This window comes from Plecotus auritus (genome assembly GCF_963455305.1).
Source record: "Plecotus auritus genome assembly, chromosome: 6".
In the NCBI taxonomy this organism is placed as follows: domain Eukaryota; kingdom Metazoa; phylum Chordata; class Mammalia; order Chiroptera; family Vespertilionidae; genus Plecotus; species Plecotus auritus.
This window is the reverse complement of record NC_137773.1, coordinates 22,199,619-22,220,551: the sequence shown is the minus strand read 5'-3', so window position 1 is coordinate 22,220,551 and position 20,933 is coordinate 22,199,619. Positions and strand designations below refer to the sequence as shown.

The window sequence follows — 20,933 nt, the reverse complement described above, 5'->3', positions numbered from 1 at the left end:
CCTGCGGACGTATTTCTTTTCCAGGTGGATGTTCTTGTAGCCGGGATCCTGGCCTGGACTCAGGCTGGGCCCCAGCATGGCCTCAGCCTTCTTTCGCAGAAAGTTGAGCAGGTCTCCATAGCAACAGTACTCAGTGATGACCAGGACAGGGCCTAGAGAGCCAAGAAAGTGGGGTGAGTGCACCCCTTCACACAGTCCCCATGGAGCAGGGGCAATGAGGTACCCTGGACTGGGACTTGGGAGCCCCATCTGGCCAAAGCAGAGGAATCTCAACAAACGAACAAAAAAGCTATAGCCAAAGAATTCTTCCCTCCAAGGCAATCTGTGGCCGCTCCATAAAGGTCAAAGCTCCTCTAGAAGAGGATGGGGTGGACATGGAGTCCTGACAGGCCCTGGGGCTTCACTCCAGACCCACAGGGCCCAGGCATCGGCACTGTTAGCTCCCTCCCCACGTGACTGACGCCCGCTGGGTCTGAGAGCCACTGCTCAGAGCTCCCAGAGCCACCTGCCTGCATAAACAGCTTGACGAGCTCAGGTGTCTGGAATTACGGGACGCTGAGGCGGGGGTCCCACCTTCACTAGGAGGAGGTGGGAAGTGGAAGATGGACCGAGGTGCCCTGGGGCCCTCAGACACCTGGGAGGCCCCAAGCCCATGGGCCCCATGCCCTCCAGGACCCCTCACCTCCGTGGGTACAGGCTCCCAGAAGGTTGACTATGTTCTCGTGCTGGCCCAGGTGACTCATGATCTTCAGTTCCGACATGAGGGCCTCCTTCTCGTCGGCATGAGCCGTGGCTGCAAGGAGGGACCACAGGTCCCACCGATGGGGAGAGAGAAGGACATGGAGGGCCACATAGACGGACAGGGGACAGCAGGGGAGCAGGTAGGGGTACCCAGAGCACCGAAGCAATCAGAAGCCAAAGAGGGAGGAGAAATGCGGACACACACACAGGTGGGTGTTGGGGAGAGAGACAGGAGAGATGGCCAGTCACTGAGCTGGTCTCAGGTGGCAGGAAGTCAAGCTGTGGCCAGGCCATGGCCCAGGCTGGCCTCTGTGTACCCCAGCCTCGATGTTCTCCAGCTTAGAAGCCCCCAACACCCAGGAGTTAGAGGGAGCCTGGAACTCGCAAAAGAACCCAGGAGTCCTCACTGCAAACCCCAGGTTCTGTGCCCCGGGCTCTGACAGGCCAAAAATGTGCGTGATCCCTCTTGTGACAACAGGGCACGCGGCCCTTCCCCTAGCCTGCAGCACCTCCCACCGGCTCCCTAAATTCCCCGGGCCCCTTCCCCTCACTCACATTTCAGCATCTTCACAGCCACCTTCAGGACAGCATCTTCCTTGCCCAGACCAAAGGCCGTGGCCTCTACTACCTTCCCAAAGGCGCCGGCTCCAAGGGTCTTACCTGCCGAACATACAGGCTCCTTAGGTCCCTGGGTGCCAAAGGGCCCTTTCTCTAAGGGCCACGGGCTCTGCAGCCCATGCTGCCCTCTGACGGGAGATCCCATCTCACCGAACTGCAGGTTGTTTCGGGGGAACTCCCACTTCTCATTGTAGGGCAGCTGGGTGGGATCGATGAACGTGTAATTGTTGCCCTCGAAGCTCTCAATGATCTTCCAGCGCACCTGGTACTTGGGCTTCTGCAGAGGGAGAGGGAGGAGGCACGTGGCAACCAGGCCTGGCAGGATCTTGGATCTCATTCTGACCCCTGAGGGCAGGGGGAGTGGGTAGTCCCATGGCCTTCAGCACGAGGAGGCAGCGTGGGGCCCGAGATATCTGGTGAGAGTGGCCGTGTCTTCTCGTGCCCATGGCACTGAGAGTCCAGACCCTTCCTGGCTTGGCCTCACCGTGTGACCGTCCCTTCCCCAAACCTCAGTTCCCCTACCTGTGTATTCAAAGACTTGGACGGGATCTCCTCTGAGGGCCTTAATGGATCTGACATTTTAGGTAATTCCTGAGCTGGGAGGGAGGTTGGAACTCGAGATCCACCCATCCATCCTCTCATCCAAATATTGTTTGTTTTTATTTTTTAATCACAGTAAGATACACATAACATGAAATTTATCACCTCGATCACTTTTGAGGGTGCAGTTCAGTAGTGTTAAGTATGTTCACATTCATACCGACATCCAGAACTCTTCATCTCGCAAAACTGAAACTCCACACTCTATAAACAACTCAGCCCCAGCCCCAGCCCCTGGCTCCCACCATTCCTTCCACTCAGCTCAGGGCTCTGACTATTCCAGTGCCTCATGTAAGCGGAACCAAGCAGTATTTGTTCTTGTGTGACAGCACATCTCCAAGGTTCACCATGAACCTTGGGACTGAATGTCCTTCCTTTTCTAATCTGAATAACATTTCCTTTCAAAGCCTTCACTGAGCACCCGCTGTGCCAGGCACTGGGATTCAGAGTTGAGCAAGACAAGGTGCCTGCCCCCATGGAGTCTGCCTGCTAGCAGCTACGACAGACATTCACTTCCAATAAACAACTAGACAAGTAGGAAGTTTTCAGAGTGCTATGAGGGAAATAAAGCAGGGAAGGGGGGTAGAGAGTGACGGGTAGGTCAGGGAAGGCCCGAGGAGCCGAGAAGGAGCCAGCCCAGCCGCGTGGCCGTGGGAGGGAGCTCAGTGAACAGACACGGAGGCCTGGGGTGCGAAGGGTCCGGGCAAGTCTGAGTGACTGCCAGGTGCTCATCCACATGGCTGGAGGGGAGCAGGGGAAGGTTCCAGAGTCAGGAAGGCCTTGAGGTCTGTGGTGAGAGGCTCGGCCCACAGACAGTGTCTGGAGGACCTGGCCCTTTCTCAGGCTTTTCATGCTGTGCCGACCACCAGCTGGCGCAGGGCTGTTTCTGGGGAGGAGGAGTGGTAGCCTCTCTCTTTCCTGCCCAGAGTGGCAGCTGCTGGGGGCATCATGCCAGGGGCTGCCCATGAGAAGTGCTGATGGAAGACGGCATGTAGGGGGAAAGTGGAAGCTGGGCTGGGGCAGTGGAGGACACGGAGGCCTCGGGTCAGCAGTCCAACTCTTTCCTGTTAGTCCCCTTGGGCCCAGGGACCAGCTGGCTGTTCTTCGCAGCTGGACTCCTTGCTGGGCACGCAGCTCGGGAGCTACAGGGTGAATGAGTGGGTGCTGGGGAGGAGGGGGCCTGTGGCTGTGTGTCTCGCTGGGTTAGAAACAAGACTCCAGGCAGCCACGGAGAAGAACTTCGCGAGGTAGTTTGGAATAAATGTGCATTTAGACCTAAGGAAGAGCTTCCGGGTTCTGCTGAGGGGGGGCAGGGGGCAGCGGGGAAGGAGACCACAGATGAACTTAGACACTCCCATGCTGGGGCTTAGGAAATGGGACAGAGGAGGGACTTATTCTTAGAGAGGAAGGGAGAGAGAGAAAGACAGAAACATCTATTTGTTTATCTACTTATTTATGCATTCATTGGTTGGTTCTTGTATGTGTCCTGACCGGGGATCGAACCTTGGCCATATTAGGTTGACCCTCTAACCAACTGAGCTACTTGGCAGGGCAAAGAGGGACTTTTGAATCTCAGAGGACTCAAACCTTGCACATGGTGCCTTTCCAACCCAAAAGACAGCGAGGGAACTAGGAGGGGGGTCTTTGACCCCCCGCCCCCGCCACCCCAGGCCACTTCCATCTCCAGGAGCCTCTGTGGCCAAGGCCTGTTTGTCTCCTCGCCACTTCTCCTTCCTCTGTCCCCCGCAGCTGGGCCTGAGTCAGCCCCCTCCCCACCGCTGCCCAGCCAGGTGGGGATCCTGGGGGAGGGAGGTGGGGGGGTGGGAGGAAGAGGAGGTCTGGCTGGCATCTCAGGTCTCTGGATGCCAGGCTCCACACCTGGAGGAGGATGCCCTCCAACCTGCCTCACACACCTCCTCGCCTCTTCCTGGCGGGCGGCCCCAGCTCTGCCCCACACCACGCAGGCTGTCCCTGGGAAGGGCTCAGACTCCTCCCAGGGCTTCCACCCCGAGGGGCCTCTCCTCCGAAGGAGAACCCTCATGGGAGGCCAGATTCCTACCAGCAGTGGCGGTCATTGCAGCCACAGCAGTGCCTATGGCCTCCCCACTAGGCCTGCTGGTTCTGGGCGGGTGGATGTTCTCGGTCTCAGGAAGGTAGAGACCTCGTAATTCCCATAGATACCTAGAGGACCTCCCTTTCATCCCAATTTGTCCCTGGTCCCCACAGCTCAGTTCTGACCCCCAGAATCCCCATCCCCTTCGCTCCTCCCTGCCTCCGCCTTTCCTCCTGTGCCCCGCCTCCCTGCCTGCTGACTCCTGCCTTTCTCTTCCCCCTTAGCCCTCCTACCCTGTGGTCTCTCTGGGGGCCAGAAAGGCGATGACTCAGCCTGAGGCAGAAACAGCCCTTCCTCCAGACAGGGCCACCCTCCACCCCCAGCCTGGGCAGTGAGGACTGAGTCCCCAGTGAAGGGGCAAGTCTCAGAACCCCAGGGGGCAAAACAGAGGAGAACTGGACTGCAGGCCCTGAGACGGGGATGGACCATCTTGACCCCTTGAGGTCTTGTCCCATGGGATGCTCTCCTTGGCCTTGCGTGGGCTCAGGGGGCAGTTTAATTTCCTGGATGGGAAATGAGCTGACTGGGATTACATGTTCCAAAAATGGTCCCACAGAGAGAGGATAATGTGTCCCTAAGCCACGGCTGGCTGAGGGGACTGGCAGCCCGCAGCAGAAGGGGCTGGAGGGGAACTGGACACTTCTCTGGAATCTCTGCTGCTGTCCTGGGCTGAGGAGGGTGCTCTGTGGGGCACTGGGAGGCAGTTTCAGTTCCATATAAGGAAGAACTTTGAAGTCACAGCTGCTCAGATAAGGAACGGGTGGCCACAGAGTGAGTGAGGTCCTGCCCCTGGAGGTGGGCGAGCAGGCCCAACACCACTTTGGGTGTGTAGTCAAGGAGATGCCCAACCTCAGACACCCCTCCAATCCCCAGATGCATGAGCTCACTTGGGTCCCCGGGCAACTTCCTCCTGGGATGAGGGTGTGTAGCTTCCATGCTGAGCACTGTCTGTGCCCAGCACCCTGTGGAGTCCCTGTGGGGACAGCTGGTGGGGTGGCTGCCATTATTGACTCCATTTCACAGATGGAGAAAGCAGAGGCTTAGAGACAACACTTTTTCCAAGTCCCACAGCCAGAGACACAGGCAGAAGAAGGATTCAGACCCAGATCCGTCCAATTCACAACCCCGGGCTCTTAACCCAGACCATCAGTAGGCTCATGGAATATCAGAGGAAGAGGGCTGTTAAAGGCCTCCAGTTCCAAGGTATAGGTGGGGAAACTGGGGCCCGAGAGAGCCATGAGTCAGCCGAGGTCATATGACAAAACAGTGTCAGAGATGGACCCAGATCCCCAAAGTCTTAACCTGGGGCCCTGGTTTCTCAGGGGCTCTGCTCTGAGCTGGTGCTGGCATGAGAGAGAGAGCCAAACCCAGAGAGAGCCCCTGGGTGCCCCCATATTCCATCCAGCCTATCTTCTTCTAGTCCTCTTCTCACACTGAAAACCCCAAGGTAGGTGTGGGGGAGTGATTCACCCCTAAATCATATCACTACCTTGTTCATCCCCCTGACGGCCCTGAGCCTACAGGTTGAGGTCCAACCCCTCAGACCTCCAACCTGTTCCCAACTGCCTCCTCTTCTAGGTGCCAATGTCTCCAGAACTCACCTTGGGCTTCCCCATCCTTTACACACGTTGCCCTCTTCCCCAGAGATACCTGCTTCCTGAGTCTGCCTCTCCTGCTGCTCCCCTCATCCTCCAGAGCTTGTCCCACTCATGCCAAGCCACCTCCTCCGAGCAGTCCCCCTTCCCCACCGTGGAGGAGATCCCTCCTCTGCTGGCCTCCACTGCCTTCTGGCCTGGCCTTGCAGCACCTGACACACCGGACCTTTTGTGGAGGGAGGCCAGGTGCCGAGGCCACAGAGCTGGTGTGGGAGGTGCCTGGAACCCCTTGGGGCGGGTTCTTCAACCTTCCTGAGCCTCTGTTTCCTTATTGTAAAGTGCTGACTGCGATAGTCCCTGCCTCGGGGTGTTGTGAGGATAAAATAAGGTGACTCAATGTTTCACATAATGGTTACTAACTGGCTTTTTACAGACCAGCCTCTGCCACTGACCAGCAGTAGACCACGGCAGCTGTCTCAACCTTTCGGAACCTCAGCCTCCGACTGCAAAGTGGGGTTGGTGATACTATCTGCACGCCGTGGCTGCTGAGGGCACTGAATGAGAGGGTGTAGGTAACACACTTCATAAAAAATGCCCCTGAAAGCACTATTACTGATGGTGCACTCAAAGTGACAGGCAGTGCACTAAACGTCAACGTGCGATAAATAGCAGCTTTGAATAATAATATTAAATAACGAAGAGGCTGATGATGGTGAGGCCTTCCTCCTCCACTAGACCTCCCGCCGCCTGAGGGTGCGACACAGGCCTGGCCCGTGTAGTCCTCTCTGTGTGCCTGAGAGCCCCTGGCTGGGACAGGATCCTGTGCTTATGCTTTCCCAGCACCCGTCCCTCTCCTCAGAGCATCTTTCGTCCTCCCTGTCCTGGTGAATTGATTATCGACCACATCCTGCACTAGACAGTGAACCCCAAGAGGGCAGAGGATCCCAGCACACAGCCACATTGGTATAGAGTAGGCGCCCACTGAAGAGCTATTGGCTAAATGACCGGCTGGCAAAATGAGTAGGTGCTCAGGGGCTGAAGGGGCGTGGGTGGCCTGGCAGTGCTACCCCAGGTCCACGTACTCGGGGCCTGGCTGCCTGCCCTGCACAGACTCACCTGCTTGTACTTGTACAGGAGCAGCAAGAGCAGCAGCAGCAGCAAGGCCATGGTGGACATGCAGGCGACCAGCACAGGCGTGAAGAGGGGCGCATCCAGGAGCTGCATGCTGGCTCCTGTGGGGGGGCGGGCAGAGGAGTGAGTGGGCCTCTGTGACCCCCTGACACCACTGAGAACAGGTGAGTGCCTGGCCTGGAACATAGTCGGTTCTCAGTAAATGCTTTGAACAAAGTATCCTCTCAGACCATCCCTAGCCAGGGGCAGGGAGGATGGGCCCCCAGATCTGCTCATACCCAGAGTCACAGCCTTTCGTGTCTGGGGGAGCCCCTTATCACACAGTGCCCCCCTTCTCTCCCCGCCCCCTCCCTGCTCCCCCTCCGCCAGGGCAAGGATCCCCTCTGCAGTAGCCTGGCCTAGTGTCTAGCCTTGGCTTGCACACACATACACACACACACACACACACACACACACACACACATACACACACACATAACACACACACACCACCCCTCCTGACAGGGTTCACCACCTACACCTCTGGGCAGCTTGAACAGAAAGACCAAGACTTTAGACTGAAGTCCACCTTCCTGCTATCCCCTGCTGCTTCCCTGCCCTTTGGAACCACACAGCCCTTCTGAGGGTCTGAAAGCCAGGTTCATGGCCCCTGGGTCTCCTCTTCCCAGGTCAGTAACCCCAGTTCTCTCAATGTTTCGAAAGACGTAACTTCCATCACCTTGCCTAGATCAACAGCATGGGTCTGAAGCCATATCTCACCTCTGCTATGTAAGCGGTGAGTGACATTGAACTTGTGACTTCTCGCTAAGCCTCAAGTTCATCATCTCATTTCCTGAGACAATGCCTACAGAGAGCTTAGCACAATGCCCGGCACAGGGAGACGAAGGGCGGCCGCAGCAGCTGCGTGTGGAGTCAGCCCTGCTCAGGGGCCAGCTCTGAGCCAGGCAGAGGTTCCCGCTCTGTCCTCTCTGGGCCCAGCAAGCTTGCTAAGCCTGGCACACGGGTGCTAAGACCTGCTTGTCAGAAGTCCGAGGGTGCTGTGGGCCTCTGCACAGATCGCAGAGCTACCCACATGGAGCCTTTGAGCAACCCAGGGAAAGGCGTCCCTTCCTCTCTACAGGTGCAGCCTGCGTCAGCCGGGGCTGGACAGCGGACAGCCCACACTCAGACAGTGGCCCTGAAGGACAGGACAGTGTCTGGCAGGAAGGGGCTTGGGGAGGGATGGAGAAGGCTGCCAAGCTTGGCCTGGGGTGTGCTTGGACTGTGTGCACCTGCCATTGCCCGTCTCCCTCACCAGACTCTGCGCTGCATGGAGGCACACTCCCCTGCACCTTGTGAGTGCCTGGGACGCAGCAGATGCCAAATGTACACCCGCAAAGTAATACATGAGTTCAAGTGCAGGGCATGAGCAGAGGGGCCAGTGAGGGTGTGCTGGCTTCAGGCTGCTGTCTCTCTGGACACCTATCTGCTTCCCCTCCCCTCAACCCCTACCTCCAGTCCTGGGGGTTCTGGACTCCCCATCTGGCCATTTCAGGGGGAACCTGGAGTGGGACCCACAGAGGTAGGACTCGGTTCGGCTGGGACGAGCTCCATGTTAGAATTCTGGCTCCCTGAGCCGGGCAGTTTCCTGGGCCCCGCTCCTGTCCCACCTGGAGGGGCGGACGAAGGCTCACCTACAGAGATGGGCTGGAAGGTGTGGGAGCTGTTCCCCACACTGTTGTGGGCCCTGCACTCGTACGTCCTGTTGTGTTCCAAGGTCTCAATGGCCAGCAGGCTCTGGACAGTCACCTTGTGGAAGGGCTCCTGGCTCAGGACCTTGGTGTGTGGGTCCTCGAACACCAGCAGCGCTTGGGCCTCATCGCATCTGGGAAGAGAAGAGTGTGGTTCAGGGTTTCAGGGTGCCCAGCCCCTCATTCCAGGTGAAGAAGGCGAGAGGAGTCCACTTACCTATCAGTATGGCCCCTGCACAGCAGCCACGTCACGTTGGGCTGGGGGTACCCAGAGGCGTCACAGAGTATGGCACCAGAGCCATTGACAGAGCTCCACGTGACCCTCACCTCAGGGGGGTCTGAGGAGGAAAGGAGGAGTGAAAGAGGGAGGGATCAGCCCAGAGCCCCAAGTCCTGTTGCCTGACCCCTGGCACTGAGCTTCCTCTCCCATCTGGTTTCTCCAGGACCTCATGTCCCCAGCCCCCACTCCATCACTCACATAGAAGGGTGAGCTTGAAGGTCAGGGCATCCTCGCCTCCGGCGTTCCTGGCCAGGAAGGAGTAGCGGCCAGCCTCAGAGGGCTTCAGGCGAGGCAGGGAGAGGGTGGAGGTGTACCTGCATGAGAGGGGCAGACATCTGGGTGAGCCCAGTGTGGTCCCCACCAGGACAGCGAGCTCAGACAACCACCCTAACAGGCGTTGTTTTATTTTTGGTGAAGTGTCCAGGCCACAGAAGCCTTGACTGAGCCAGGAACCCAGGCTGGGTGCCAGGAGACATGGGAAAACCATCAACCCGATTTTCTTAATTGGTTCTCTTATCTGTAAAGCAGTTTTATTCTGAGGTTAAGTAGAGGAGAGGTCTGCAAAGTGCCGACCCTGGGAGGCACATCACAGGCCCCACTGAGTGTTCCTGTTTCCGCCACCACCACTGGGCTCTAAGCCATCGCTACTGAAAACGCTAGCACCAGGCCAGCTGCCATCCCTGAAGCTCCAGCCCTGCCCGGAGGGACTGGGAGAGGAATGAGAAGCAGGATGTAGTCATGGGGCTATAGAGACCAGGGGCCAAATCCTGGTGTTGCCAGTTCTCAGCTGTGTGACCTTAGACAAGTACTTAACCTCTCTGATCCTTCTCTTCCTTTTCTGTGAGGCAACACTGATGGAAATTAATTCACAGACTCGGCCTGAGGATTAAAGGGCTATGTATTCGGAGTGCTTGACACACTGACTCACTGTATGCACTAAATTTAAACAGCTGATTCCAGGTGATTTTTTTTCTTACTCTCTATTTTAAAATTTATCCATAATGAGCATGTATTGTTTAGGCCATGAAAAAGTTAAAAAAAAAATAAATTATAGCAAATTACCAGCTCTTCTTTATAAAATGTCTGCAGCCACGAACCAAGACTATAATACACTAGAGGCCGGGTGCACAAATTCGTGCACGGGTGGGGGTCCCTCAGCCTGGCCGGCAATTGGGGCCCATTGGGGCCATCTCACCCAGTCCTGATCGGGCCAATGGGGGCTGGCCAGCCGGCCAGGGAAGGACCGTGGGAGGTTAGCCGGCTGGGGAGGGACTGGGAGAGGGCTCCAGGGCGTGTCTGGCCCTCTTGCCCAGTCCCTTATCGGCCAACCCCAGCAGCAACCTAACCTACCAGTTGGACTGTATGCCCCCTGGTGGTCAGTGCATGTCATAGCGACTGGTTGAGGGGTCGACTGAATGGTCAACCGATTGGTCAGATACTTAGCATATTACGCTTTTAGTATTATTATATAGGGTGGTATTCAAAGGACAATCTCACCCAGACCTTTGGCTGAACCTCTCTACATGGGTCATTTTTTTGTGATAACTAATATATACCTCTTAAACTGAAAGAACTAAACTTCTATGGATGACTCAAAGTCACCATTAGGAACACACCCATCACATGAGCCTAGTGCCGTGGCTGTTTGGTGCACAGGCTTGACTGCCTTGCGATGAATGGCCCCAGACTACTGTGTTGGAGGGCTCCCCCTGGTTCCTTTCTGCAATGTTCCTGTTGTATATGGATCCCTGAAATCTGTCCATAAACCCCCTTCTCAGGGGTCTTCAGACTCCAGATTCAGAACTTCTGCTTTAGGTGAGAGGAAGCTAGGAATTCTGACCATAAAGGATAAAGGAACTGGGAGGAAGAAGATGAGGACAAGGGAACATCCTTGTAGATTCTAATGACTGACAAGCAAGAGTCCAGGAGCCAATGAGGTCTGGGCTTCAGGAGCTAGAAAGAACCCCAGAGAGTTTGGGATTAGAAAGGTGTCTAAGGGATTATCTAGCTCAGGGGTAGCAAACAGGCCTGCTCTCATGAGCCAAATGTGATGGAAATACTCCCTGGAAACTGTTGAGAAGGACTCTGAGGTTACATCTAGACTCTGCAGGCAGCGGCTTAGGGACATCTGTCATGAGTATGAAAGGAGATGTTATCACACACACACCACATACTTGTCCTTGATCGAACTGTACGCTCTCATTCAAATAGATCAGGGTAAAGAAATATTGATTTAACCTTTTTTTTTTAATCATTAAAGAGTATTAGTGTTCCCCTTACAGAGGAAACACTTGTTTAGAAAGCTACCTGGTTAGACCACTTTGGGTGGGAAAATAAGGCCCGAGGACACAGTCCGCAAAGAGACAGGACAAATAGATTCCTAGAATGTTGTGCATGTGGGAAGAGCAGGATTCTTGGAGAAGATGTTGTAAAATAGCACTTTATGAGAAGAGTTTGAGCCTGCTGTGGAGTGGCCTGTGAGAAATTATCAGGGCTGGGTAGCCACAGGCCTTTAAAGAACTTTAGATGTATCTGCGATTTGGTGGTGTGAATTCCCTCTGCCGCCCCCCAAAATCTGTGCATCTAGCAGATACCCTGTGCAGTCATTATTAGGAACATGTCCAGTAGTGGAAATCACAGGCATTGTCTTCTACATTTGGATCAGCCACAAAGGAGGAGGATGAAAGAGACTGAGAGTCCTTGCATAACCATGAGAATGCACATCCCCAAGAAATGGTAGAATTCTTGAGGGCATTTCCCAAAGATGTGGGACAGAGGGGTATGCAAATTTGATCTAAATCTCAAACACAGATGACTGAGATTTAGTTTCTACACAGTCAGGGAAAGTGACAGACAGGGGAAGGGACTCACTCCAGGTCACATAGCAAGGTTGAGACATGACCCAAATGTCCTGACTCCTGGCTGAAGTATTCCCCATCCAGCTGTGGGGCTATGCAGATGGGAGCTGTAGTTGGTACCTGTATGTCTCCCTGTTGATGTCAAAATGGAGCTTGGGCTGATGGTCAGAGAAGGGTCCCCTGTATGTCCAGTTAAAGCCTTGTAGGTCTGGGTAGGCCTCCACTGTGACTTGGAGATTGAGCTTCTCACCCAAGGCCACCTCCTGGAGGAGGTTCTGATTAGAGGTCAAGTTCAAGTAGGCACTCTCTGGAAAGCAGAACACACAGAGATCTGGCATTAGTGGGATGATGTCCTGGTTTGCTTGTTCATTTGGTCATCTACCCATTGATCCAGTCATTCAGCTGGAACCTCCTGTGTGCCTACAACGTATCAGGCCCACAGTCCCCAACCCTAACCAGTGCTTGCCCTCTGACATCTCTCTTCCCACCACCCATCACCCATCATAGAAGCCCAGGGCTCCAAACTCTTCTCCTCACTGAGTCCCTGGGAAAACTCCTATCCTCTCTCCTTATTTGCATAATTAAGAGTTTGAATATATCTGTGGCTATCGCTTTTTGAAAAAAATTGTAGCAGTAATGCCCAGCTGATGTGGCTCATTGGTTAAACCAGGAGGTCATAGTTCAATTCCTGGTCAGGGCACATGACTGGGTTATGGACTCCATCCCCAGTGTGGGGCATGCAGGAGGCAGACAATCAATGATTCTTTTTCATCATTGATGTTTCTATCTCTACCTCTCCCTTCTTCTCTGAAATCAATAAAAAAATATGTATTTTTAAAAATTATAGCAGTAAAAAAGTCTGTTTTTTTTTTCACATGCCCCCATCCATTTCCCCTTCCTCTGGTAATAATTCAGTCAATGTGGCTTCCATATCCAGCTCTAAAGTGAGCAAGGTGACAATCAGAGTAATGTGTCACCTTTGGACCATTGATTGATTTGGGGTAGGCACGTGAGTCCATGAATTCATGACACTCATTTTCATGATGTTTGTTGGGATTCTGGGAAAAGAGAAGACCTCATTCTACTGGGGTTATTATCCCTGGTGCTTTTGGGGTTTCTACAAAAAGTACAGCTGAGAGTTGAGAAGGAACAGAATCTTGTCCACATCATCTGAACAGGTAGATCCAACTGTACCTGAAGCTCATATCCATGGCCTTTTTAGCTATAAGGCCTATAATATACTCTTTTGATTAGGCCTGTTTGAGTTGGTTTCTGTTACCTGTACCTAAAAGAGTCATAACTAGTTTCTTTTAATTAAATCTTGCATAAATTAGAATCAAGCTACTCTGGGAATCTGAGGAGGAAAGGAGAAGCAGAAGAGGGAGGGAGCTCCAGAGACACCTAAGTCCACTCATTGTTGTAGAACACCCTGCACTTCCCCCATGATCACCTTGGGTGAGCATTGTCTGTTCACATGTTTATGTTTCGTGAGTGTCCCAGGCCTAAGGTAAGGGGATTATAGCAGCAATATTCTGAGCAGTGCCTTCTTCTTCTCTGCCATCAGCTCCCTCCTCAATCCCTGATGTGCGTCCCTCACCCCAGGATCCCTGCCAACCCTCCCCACCATCCTGATGCTCACCTACCACCCGGAAGACCATGGAAGTGGAGCGGATGCCCTGGGCATTGGTGGCCACACAGGTGTAGTTGCCGGCATCTTCGAAGTCTACTTGATGGAGGTTGAGGGTCAGGACTTTTTGGTAACGGTCATTATGAAAGTCATTGTGTTCAAAGATATTGAGCTGCAGCCAGAAGAAATGGAAATAGTATACCAGGTTGTTTAGGGGTTAGAAAGATTTGGGTTCAAATCCTCATCCTTTAAATATTATTATCTTCCTTTCCTTGGGCAAGGGACTGAACTCTGAGCCTCAGTTTCTTCATGTGTAAAATGGGACTAATACTGGCCCTGTGCTTCCAGGGCTGCAGTGAAGAGGAAAATAGATGTTCTATGCAAATGTCCAAGCCAGGCACATGGTAGGCACAATGGGATGGGAGGGAGTTCTCAGAAGCAGACTAATGCCATTTCCCCCTGGGAACACTCCCTTTCCTCCCTCTCTCCCAAAGAAAGTCTTTCTGAAGTAGCCCTTATATCTCTGGGCTTCACAGGTGGCCCAGGAAACCCTTGCTAAGTCAGAAGTGAACCAACACCTGGCTCTTGTGTACAGGCTGGGGCAGAGGTTATGGGTCAAGGGAGTAGAATATCACCTCCCCTGCCACCCCACAATCTTCAGTGGCATGAGCCGGAGTCCTGGTTTTGGATGATCGCTAGTGACATCCTGGGTGAGTCCACTCCCCTCTTGAGCCACATGCTCAGCCCAGAGGGCCAGCTAATGGTGGGGCTGGGCTACATCCTGCAGGGCCTGGTACTGGGGAGATGGACAGGCTCCACCCTGCTGTCCCCCCGGGGGGCTGACCGTGGTGTTTCCACGTTGGAGGAAGACTTCAAACTTGATATCAACGTTACTGGCTGAGCACACGATCTGGGCAGCCTCTCCTCGGATCCGCACCAGCTCCGCAGGCTCCAGGGTCACATTCGGGGGTCCTGGAACAACTGAGGCCAGGGGAAGGGACCCATGAACACTCAGGCCAGAGCTGTTGCTCTGCTCCCTGCCATGGGCCAGGGCCCCCACCACGTTCCCATCCAAAATCCTGAGAGGCACCCTTGATGCTTCAGTTTTCCCCGCCACCAAGTCTTATCTCCTAAAGAGACTTTGAAAAGTCCACTTTTCTCCATCACCACCTCTCCCCAGCCTCACCGCCCTCTCTGCCCTGGACCCCTGGAGCAGCCACCTGGAAGGTCTCCCTCTTTCCCCTCCGACTTCTCTCCACCTGGACCCTCACAGCAGCCAAAGTGAGCACTTGAGAAGGGAAATTGGGTTGGGCCTTTCTCCTGTGCCAATATTCAGTGGCTTCCTGTCACTCTCAGAACAAAAGTCAACATCCTTCCCACATCCCCAGGCCCCCGGGCCCTGCTCCTGACCACCTGCCACCCTGCGCTCACACTGCAGCCACACTGGCCTTCCCACTGCAGGCCCTGGTGCCCGAGCCTCCCTCCTGGAATGCTCTCTGGCCACACTCTAAATGGGCACCTGTTTTTACCCTTCAGATCTTTAGCTCAAAAATTCCTCAGAAAGGACTTGTGTGACCAGTTAGCTTCACACCTTTCCCTACCTGCCCCCCACTTTCCCCCCTCCCGCTGCACCCACACACACAGCCAGCTTTCTCCAGCTGGGTTTCTTGTTCATCACAACTGGTATCTTATTTATTTTCTCTCTAGTGCAGTGGTTGGCAAACTGCGGCTCACGAGTTTGCCGACCACTGCCTTAGGGAAAAACACTTTAAAAACATTTTAATAAATGTCTTTAACCTGAAGTCAAAACTTCTAGGTAAGGGTAATGCCTTACAGCAGTGGTCTGTAAACTCATTAGTCAACAGAGCATGTGGCTCGCGAGCCACAGTTTGCCAACCACTGCTCTAGTGGATATCCCCAGCTGCTAGCTCAGTGCCTGGCACAAAGTAGGCACTGAATTAATTAATATCTGTGGCTGTTGTTGAAAGTTGATCGAATCCAGTTTCCTAAGAAATACTACAGGACACATCCAAGGTCCCTGAAGGGGTCATGACAGAACCGGGGTCCAGGGCAGGCCAGGGCTCTGCGAGATGAAGTTTGGGGAAAACACCCTAACGGTCTCTGTCTGCAGAGGGGGGTCCTTTGACTTCCTGGGCAGGTTTTGTGGCCTTGAGCCCAGGGCCTTGGGCTAGCCATGCTGCTCTGACCCCGAGCCTGGGGCCTCCTTACTCACAGTCCTTCTAGAAACTAGAATCTCGTCCCCCAGTCCAGCAGGGGCGAGGGAAACAGTGAGCCTGCACCACCACTGCTCCCAGCACCCCTCCCCCCCAGTTCAAGCCGTCCTACCTGCCCACCACCACCTCCCCCTCATCACCTCTCCTTCATTTGCCCAGTTCCCAGCACCAGGCTGGCACTGAGTGGGAAATCCACATCTGAGGGTGAGGGAGAGCTTCGGGCCCTCCTTCTGTTCCTGGAATGTCCAGAGCTTCTTCCCACCTCATGACTTTGTGCCTGCTGTTTCCTCCGCTGAGATACACCTTTGAGGGCCACCTCCTTCTCATCATTCACATTTCTGCTCAAATGAAATGTCACTCTCTCAACAAGGCTCCCCTCCCCTGTCCCCACACACCTGATTCCATCACCTTGTTCATGGCTTTCCTAGCATGTTCCGTGGACTGAGCCGGTTCTGCCCACTGAGTTAATTACTTACATGTGGTCTGTCTCCCGCCCAACACACCTTGCTTGTCTCGCCCCACTAGGTGGCCCCTAGGTGACTGTGGCACAATTGGAAGGAAGAAGTGAAAGAAGGGCGGTGCCCGTACGTCCCATCAGGCCCAGCCCAGCTACCACGAGCATGGTGGCCGGCCTCTGTTCCTGCCCTCCAGGCCTGGCCTGCCCCTCTCTGCCCACGCACCTTTCTGCACTTTGAGACGGATGGCGAGCGTTGTTATCATCCTGCCGGCTACTCGAGCGCTGCATTGGTAATACTGACTCTCAATGAACTTGGCCTTGTGGATCGTGAAGCCGTGTCGGGGTGAGAAGGAGTAGTTGGTTTGGCGCAAGACAGGCCGGTTACGTTCCCGCACCAGCGAGACACCAGCCTCCAGCGCCGGGTCGGTGAGCAGGCAGGGCAGCACGGCATCCTGACCCTCGAACACCTTCACTTCCTGGGACAGCAAATTCCAGGGCCGAGCAGGGTCTGGGGTACAGCGGGATACAGGGTTACGACTGCCCTCCCTCCACTAGGCCAAACAGTCTCTGGACCTTGGTGCCAGGGAGGCCCAGAGATGCTGCTCATTCACCCAATACCAGGGGAGCTCAGCTGATGCGGAGCCAAGTCCAGCCCTACCACTTGCTGCAGTGGAGCTTGCGCACGTTACTCAGCCCCTCTGAGCCTCTGAAAAATGGGCATAACACGGAACCTACCTCACGGGGTTACTGTGAGGACTACACTGAATTGGAAGCGCTGCCACAGGTCCTTGTTTGCGGCAGACACTTGGTAAATGCGGAGCTGGTGTTTCATGGTTGGTAGCATTACGGCCCAGCCCTCCTGCCCATTCCTGCTGGGGCTGCTAGGCCAGGCCTCTGGAAATGGGCCTGAGTCCTCACCTTTGACGTAGAGGTGAATGCTGGCACTGCCCCCTAGGGAGTCTCCAAGCTCCGTGCAGCGATAGGTCCCCGTGTTTTTGAAAGTGGCATTGTTTGTGGTCAGGATGCTGCTGGGGGCATCTGGGTCCAGGGTCCAGTGGCGGTAGGAGATGGGGCCGACCCATTCCACGCTGCCATTGCCCACACATCGCAGGGTCACGGTCGCGCCTGGCTTCACGATCAGCTCAGGGACCCTGGGTTCTATCACCGGGACCCCTTGAGCTGGTGGAGGGAAGAGAACAGACAGAAGTGAGGCCTCAGGTGACAGCCCCTGGGCCATTCCCTGCCTCTGAGGTGGGTGGTGCCCTGGCAGGGGTGGTGCTGGGGCAGGGGTTCAGCTGTGACTTGCAGGATCATCTTGAACAAGTCTCTGCCCCTCTCTGGTCATTGCTCAGACCCCTGCCCCGAACCAGCTCGGGATGCACTGACGTCTCCGGCCCCCAGCAGGCCACTCCTCTGAGAAAGAAGGGCCGGAAACTTTCTTGGCCTTTCACCAGCCGCTGTCCCTCGGGGGCCCCTAGCCCCAGCCTCACTCAGACTTCCTAGCTACCACTGCATCGCTCTTCTCCCAGGAGCAGAGACCTCCCGCCTCCTGAAGGGGGCTGCACACTTAGTGCGACAAATAGGGCCTGGCTCAAAGCAGGGGCTCAAACAAGGAAAGGAGGCGACAGATAGATGGGAAGTTCATGGCAAAGTCCTCCGACTTAATTCACATGGGGAAGAAGAAGAGGTGTAGGATCTTGGCCCAGCAGAATTTGAAAGGTTTTAATTCTTCTGTGTGCCAACTCCCACCATTGGACGTCTGGTCTGCAGCACAGTGGGATGGTTCAGAGGCTCTGTGCCTCAGTTTCCCCACCTCTAAAACGAGGACAATAATTGTACCCATGTTTTGGGATGTCAGGAGGTTTAAATGCATAGAAAGCCTTTAAGGTCACCAAATAAGTACTCAGTACGAGTGAGCATTGCGTTTATGATCCAGTCTACCTGACCCCTAGCACTGTTGTGTGTATAGGAGAGCCAATCTCTTTTAAGGAAACTTTTTTTGAAGGAGAAAAGAGAACTTGAAACCCGTATCAGGCCCTCCGGGAAGAAGGCCCGTTGCCTCTGCAGTGTCAGCATTTCTCCAGGGCCTAAAATAGGGGCGGAGGAGGGAAGTGAGAGCTGATTTAAGGCCTCAGAGGGGCTGCCAGGCGCCCTGGCTGGTGCCGGCGGAAACACATTGCTGGCGCCCGGCCGGGCCCCCGCTTTCCGCTCCACCTGTCGCCCTTCTCCCTGGGATGCTCTCACTTCTGCTTCCTGACCCTCCTGGCCACTGACCCCTCTCTGGGGCAGAGACTCCCAGGAGAGGCAATGCCACCTGCTGGGCGGCCGAGCACCCTGGGCTTCGGGCCTGGCTCTGCTGCTGACCCACTGGTGCCCCTGGCTCTGATGGTGGGAAGCCAGACACTTCAGCCCCGAGGGCATTCAGGGCGTGCGTCTCCACTGTCCTTCCCACAAACATCTTAAATGGATCTATCCACCCCACCCCTGCCATCAATCCCAGAGTCGGAAATTTCTTCTGTCAAAGATTGCAGAAGGCCCTGGCCCTGGCTAGTGTGGCTCAGTGGGTTGGAATGTCGCCTGTGCACCAAAAGGTGACAGGCATGATTCTCAGTCAGGGCACATACCAGGTTGGGGCATGTGCGGGAGGCAACTGATTGATGTTTCTCTCTCTCTCTCCCTCTCCCTTCCTCTCTCTAAAATCAATGAAAAACATATTCTCAGGAGAGGATTTTGAAAAATGACTTCAGGAGGTCTAATTTATATTTTGAGTTTGAGTTTGTACCCATCAGAGGTGGGCAGCCTCCCTGCCCAAGCTTCTTTCCCACCACCTCCCCCCCAATATATTTTTATTGATTTCGGAGAGGAAGGGAGAGGGAGAGAGAAACAAAAAAATCAATGATGAGAGAAAATCACTGATTGGCTGCCTCCTACACACCCCCTACTGGGGACCGAGCCTGCAACCCAGGCATGTGACCCCAAGCAGAATCGAACCCTTCAGACTGCAGGCCGACGCTCTACCCACTGAGTCAAACCGGCTCGGCCCTGCCAGAGCTTCTGATCAACACAAGGGGTTGAGGAACTGGTGGATACTGCCAAGGCCAATGTGGGGTGGGGGTGGGGGGCAGCCCTCCTGTGCTGTGTGACCCGTGCGGGAGGGCAGCAGTGTCACTCCTGGCAGGCTGTCCGCTAGTCCCCACAGAGCTGGCACTGCCCTGGTGCAGCTGCAGCGACGCAGGCCCCGGGCTGGCGGCTTCTTGCAGGGAAGAGCTTGGACTGTGGGTTACACTGTGTGCGTTGGAAACTTGGTTCTCCCTTATAGGCTGGGTACGTGCCATCCCCCGTCTGCCCCTCGGGCCACTCTGTCCTCTGGGACAATTCAGTGAGCTACAGCTCCTGTCCCGGGTGCTGCCTCAATTGCTGCATTTCTAACCTCCCTTCTGGTCTTGACATTCTGATGTCTCAAGTTTTCAACCTTTAAAGGTCAGAGTCAGACTAATCTGTGATCTCATCTGGTCTCACAGGCGCCTCCCTCTCCCTCTCCCCTGCCCCGTCCCGCTAGTCCAGCGGGTGCCTTGGTCTCCTGGAAATGCGGTCAGACAGAGGCATCCGTCCTATTTTGTCCTGCCCTGTTGTCCTGGGTATTCACGCAGGACAGGGCTGACACCCTCCACTTTGTCCCTCCCCAATTTTCCTCCTGCTGGCTTAGCTAGGAAAGGAAGGCCTGCTCAGGCTCCGTCCTCCAGGGTGGAGGCTGGGCATGGTGCACACTGACCGAGGCCCCCGTCTATACCTGTCCAGGCTTTATCCTCTTTTCTCAGCTTCTCTGTCCTCCCCATGCCCCAAACATCCCTTCCTCCCACTTATTTGAAGGACCCTTCTATCATCAGCTCCCAGGATGTCCCTCGACCTCACTCCTCTCCCTAACACACACACACACACACACACACACACACACACACATACACACACACACACACACACACACACACACACAAACACTACACACCAAGGCCTGGGACACTGTCCCTAGCCCGGGGTCATAGCAAGCCTCTCCCCATCTAGGGCTCTCTGACCCCGTCCCCCGACTCCCTTGCAGTAGCACCCCACAGCCTTGCTCACTCGCCTCTTCAGTCTCCTTCTGACCCTTTACCCAAGCCTCTCAAGGAAGGACCCCTGCCTCTTTGGGTCTTTCCAACTCAGGCCCTGCCTACAGTCAGTGAGCCGCAGGCCCGCAGAGTTGGCCGAGCCCTCAGGTCTCCGCAGGGCCTCCCACTCAGTGTAGGTCTGGCCCAGCAGCACTGGCAACTCCTTGGAGCTTGGTAGAAATGCAGTCTCAGGCAGCACCGGAGACCTACTGAATCAGATCTGTGTTGTAACAAGATTCCCGGGTGATTGGTATGCACAGTGACATTTGAAACGCTTTGCTTTAGTCTAGTCCGTCACCGCCCCCGACACCTGCCATCCAATAGGTGTGGACACTGAAGCCCCGAGAGCATCAGGGGCTTGCTCAGGTCACACAGTGAGTCAACATCTGAGCTGGGACTGATCCACAGCCCTGGCCAGGCTGCTTCCGCCCCTTCAGTACCTTTCCAAAGCAAATAGCCCCAAACCTGCAGCCCAGGCTGGGGAGATGGAAGCACAGAGTGGGTACACCCAGTGAGGGGCAGGGGGTTAGAGTCCTTCCGCAGGGAACCTCTCTGTCACAGCCCCCAACCCCCACCCAGGGCCCTCAGTTCTGCTCTTACCATGCCAAGTTGTGGCCACCAACAGGACCAGCAGAGGCCCTGGGCCCATGGCTTCTGCGGGGAGGCGGCAGGCTGACACAGGGCTGGGGGTGCGCAGGCCCTGGTCTCCCAGCTGCTAGCTCTGCAGAGACCAGGAACACTGGCTGGACACGTTCCTCTCACGCAGCAGCTATTTGTCTTGCTTCCCTCTTCTTCCTCCTCCTC

The 20,933-nt window shown here is 55.1% G+C and overlaps 1 protein-coding gene across 1 annotated transcript in view; it reads right to left on the bottom strand.

Annotated features, from left to right (window-relative positions):
* Positions 1-20,933, bottom strand: part of CSF1R (colony stimulating factor 1 receptor) — a 27,753-nt gene extending 6,820 nt beyond the window's left edge. Inside the window, exons 1-14 of the mRNA XM_080671826.1 lie at positions 20,730-20,933; positions 16,903-17,163; positions 16,208-16,492; positions 14,138-14,274; positions 13,306-13,465; positions 11,787-11,973; positions 9,007-9,122; positions 8,746-8,866; positions 8,472-8,662; positions 6,784-6,899; positions 1,510-1,636; positions 1,297-1,401; positions 683-793; positions 2-152 (exon numbers count right to left, since the gene is read on the bottom strand). Of these exons, the coding sequence (XP_080527952.1) occupies positions 2-152; positions 683-793; positions 1,297-1,401; positions 1,510-1,636; positions 6,784-6,899; positions 8,472-8,662; positions 8,746-8,866; positions 9,007-9,122; positions 11,787-11,973; positions 13,306-13,465; positions 14,138-14,274; positions 16,208-16,492; positions 16,903-17,163; positions 20,730-20,778 (2,117 nt within the window). The 5' untranslated portion in view covers positions 20,779-20,933. The remainder of the gene's footprint in view (position 1; positions 153-682; positions 794-1,296; positions 1,402-1,509; positions 1,637-6,783; positions 6,900-8,471; positions 8,663-8,745; positions 8,867-9,006; positions 9,123-11,786; positions 11,974-13,305; positions 13,466-14,137; positions 14,275-16,207; positions 16,493-16,902; positions 17,164-20,729) is intronic.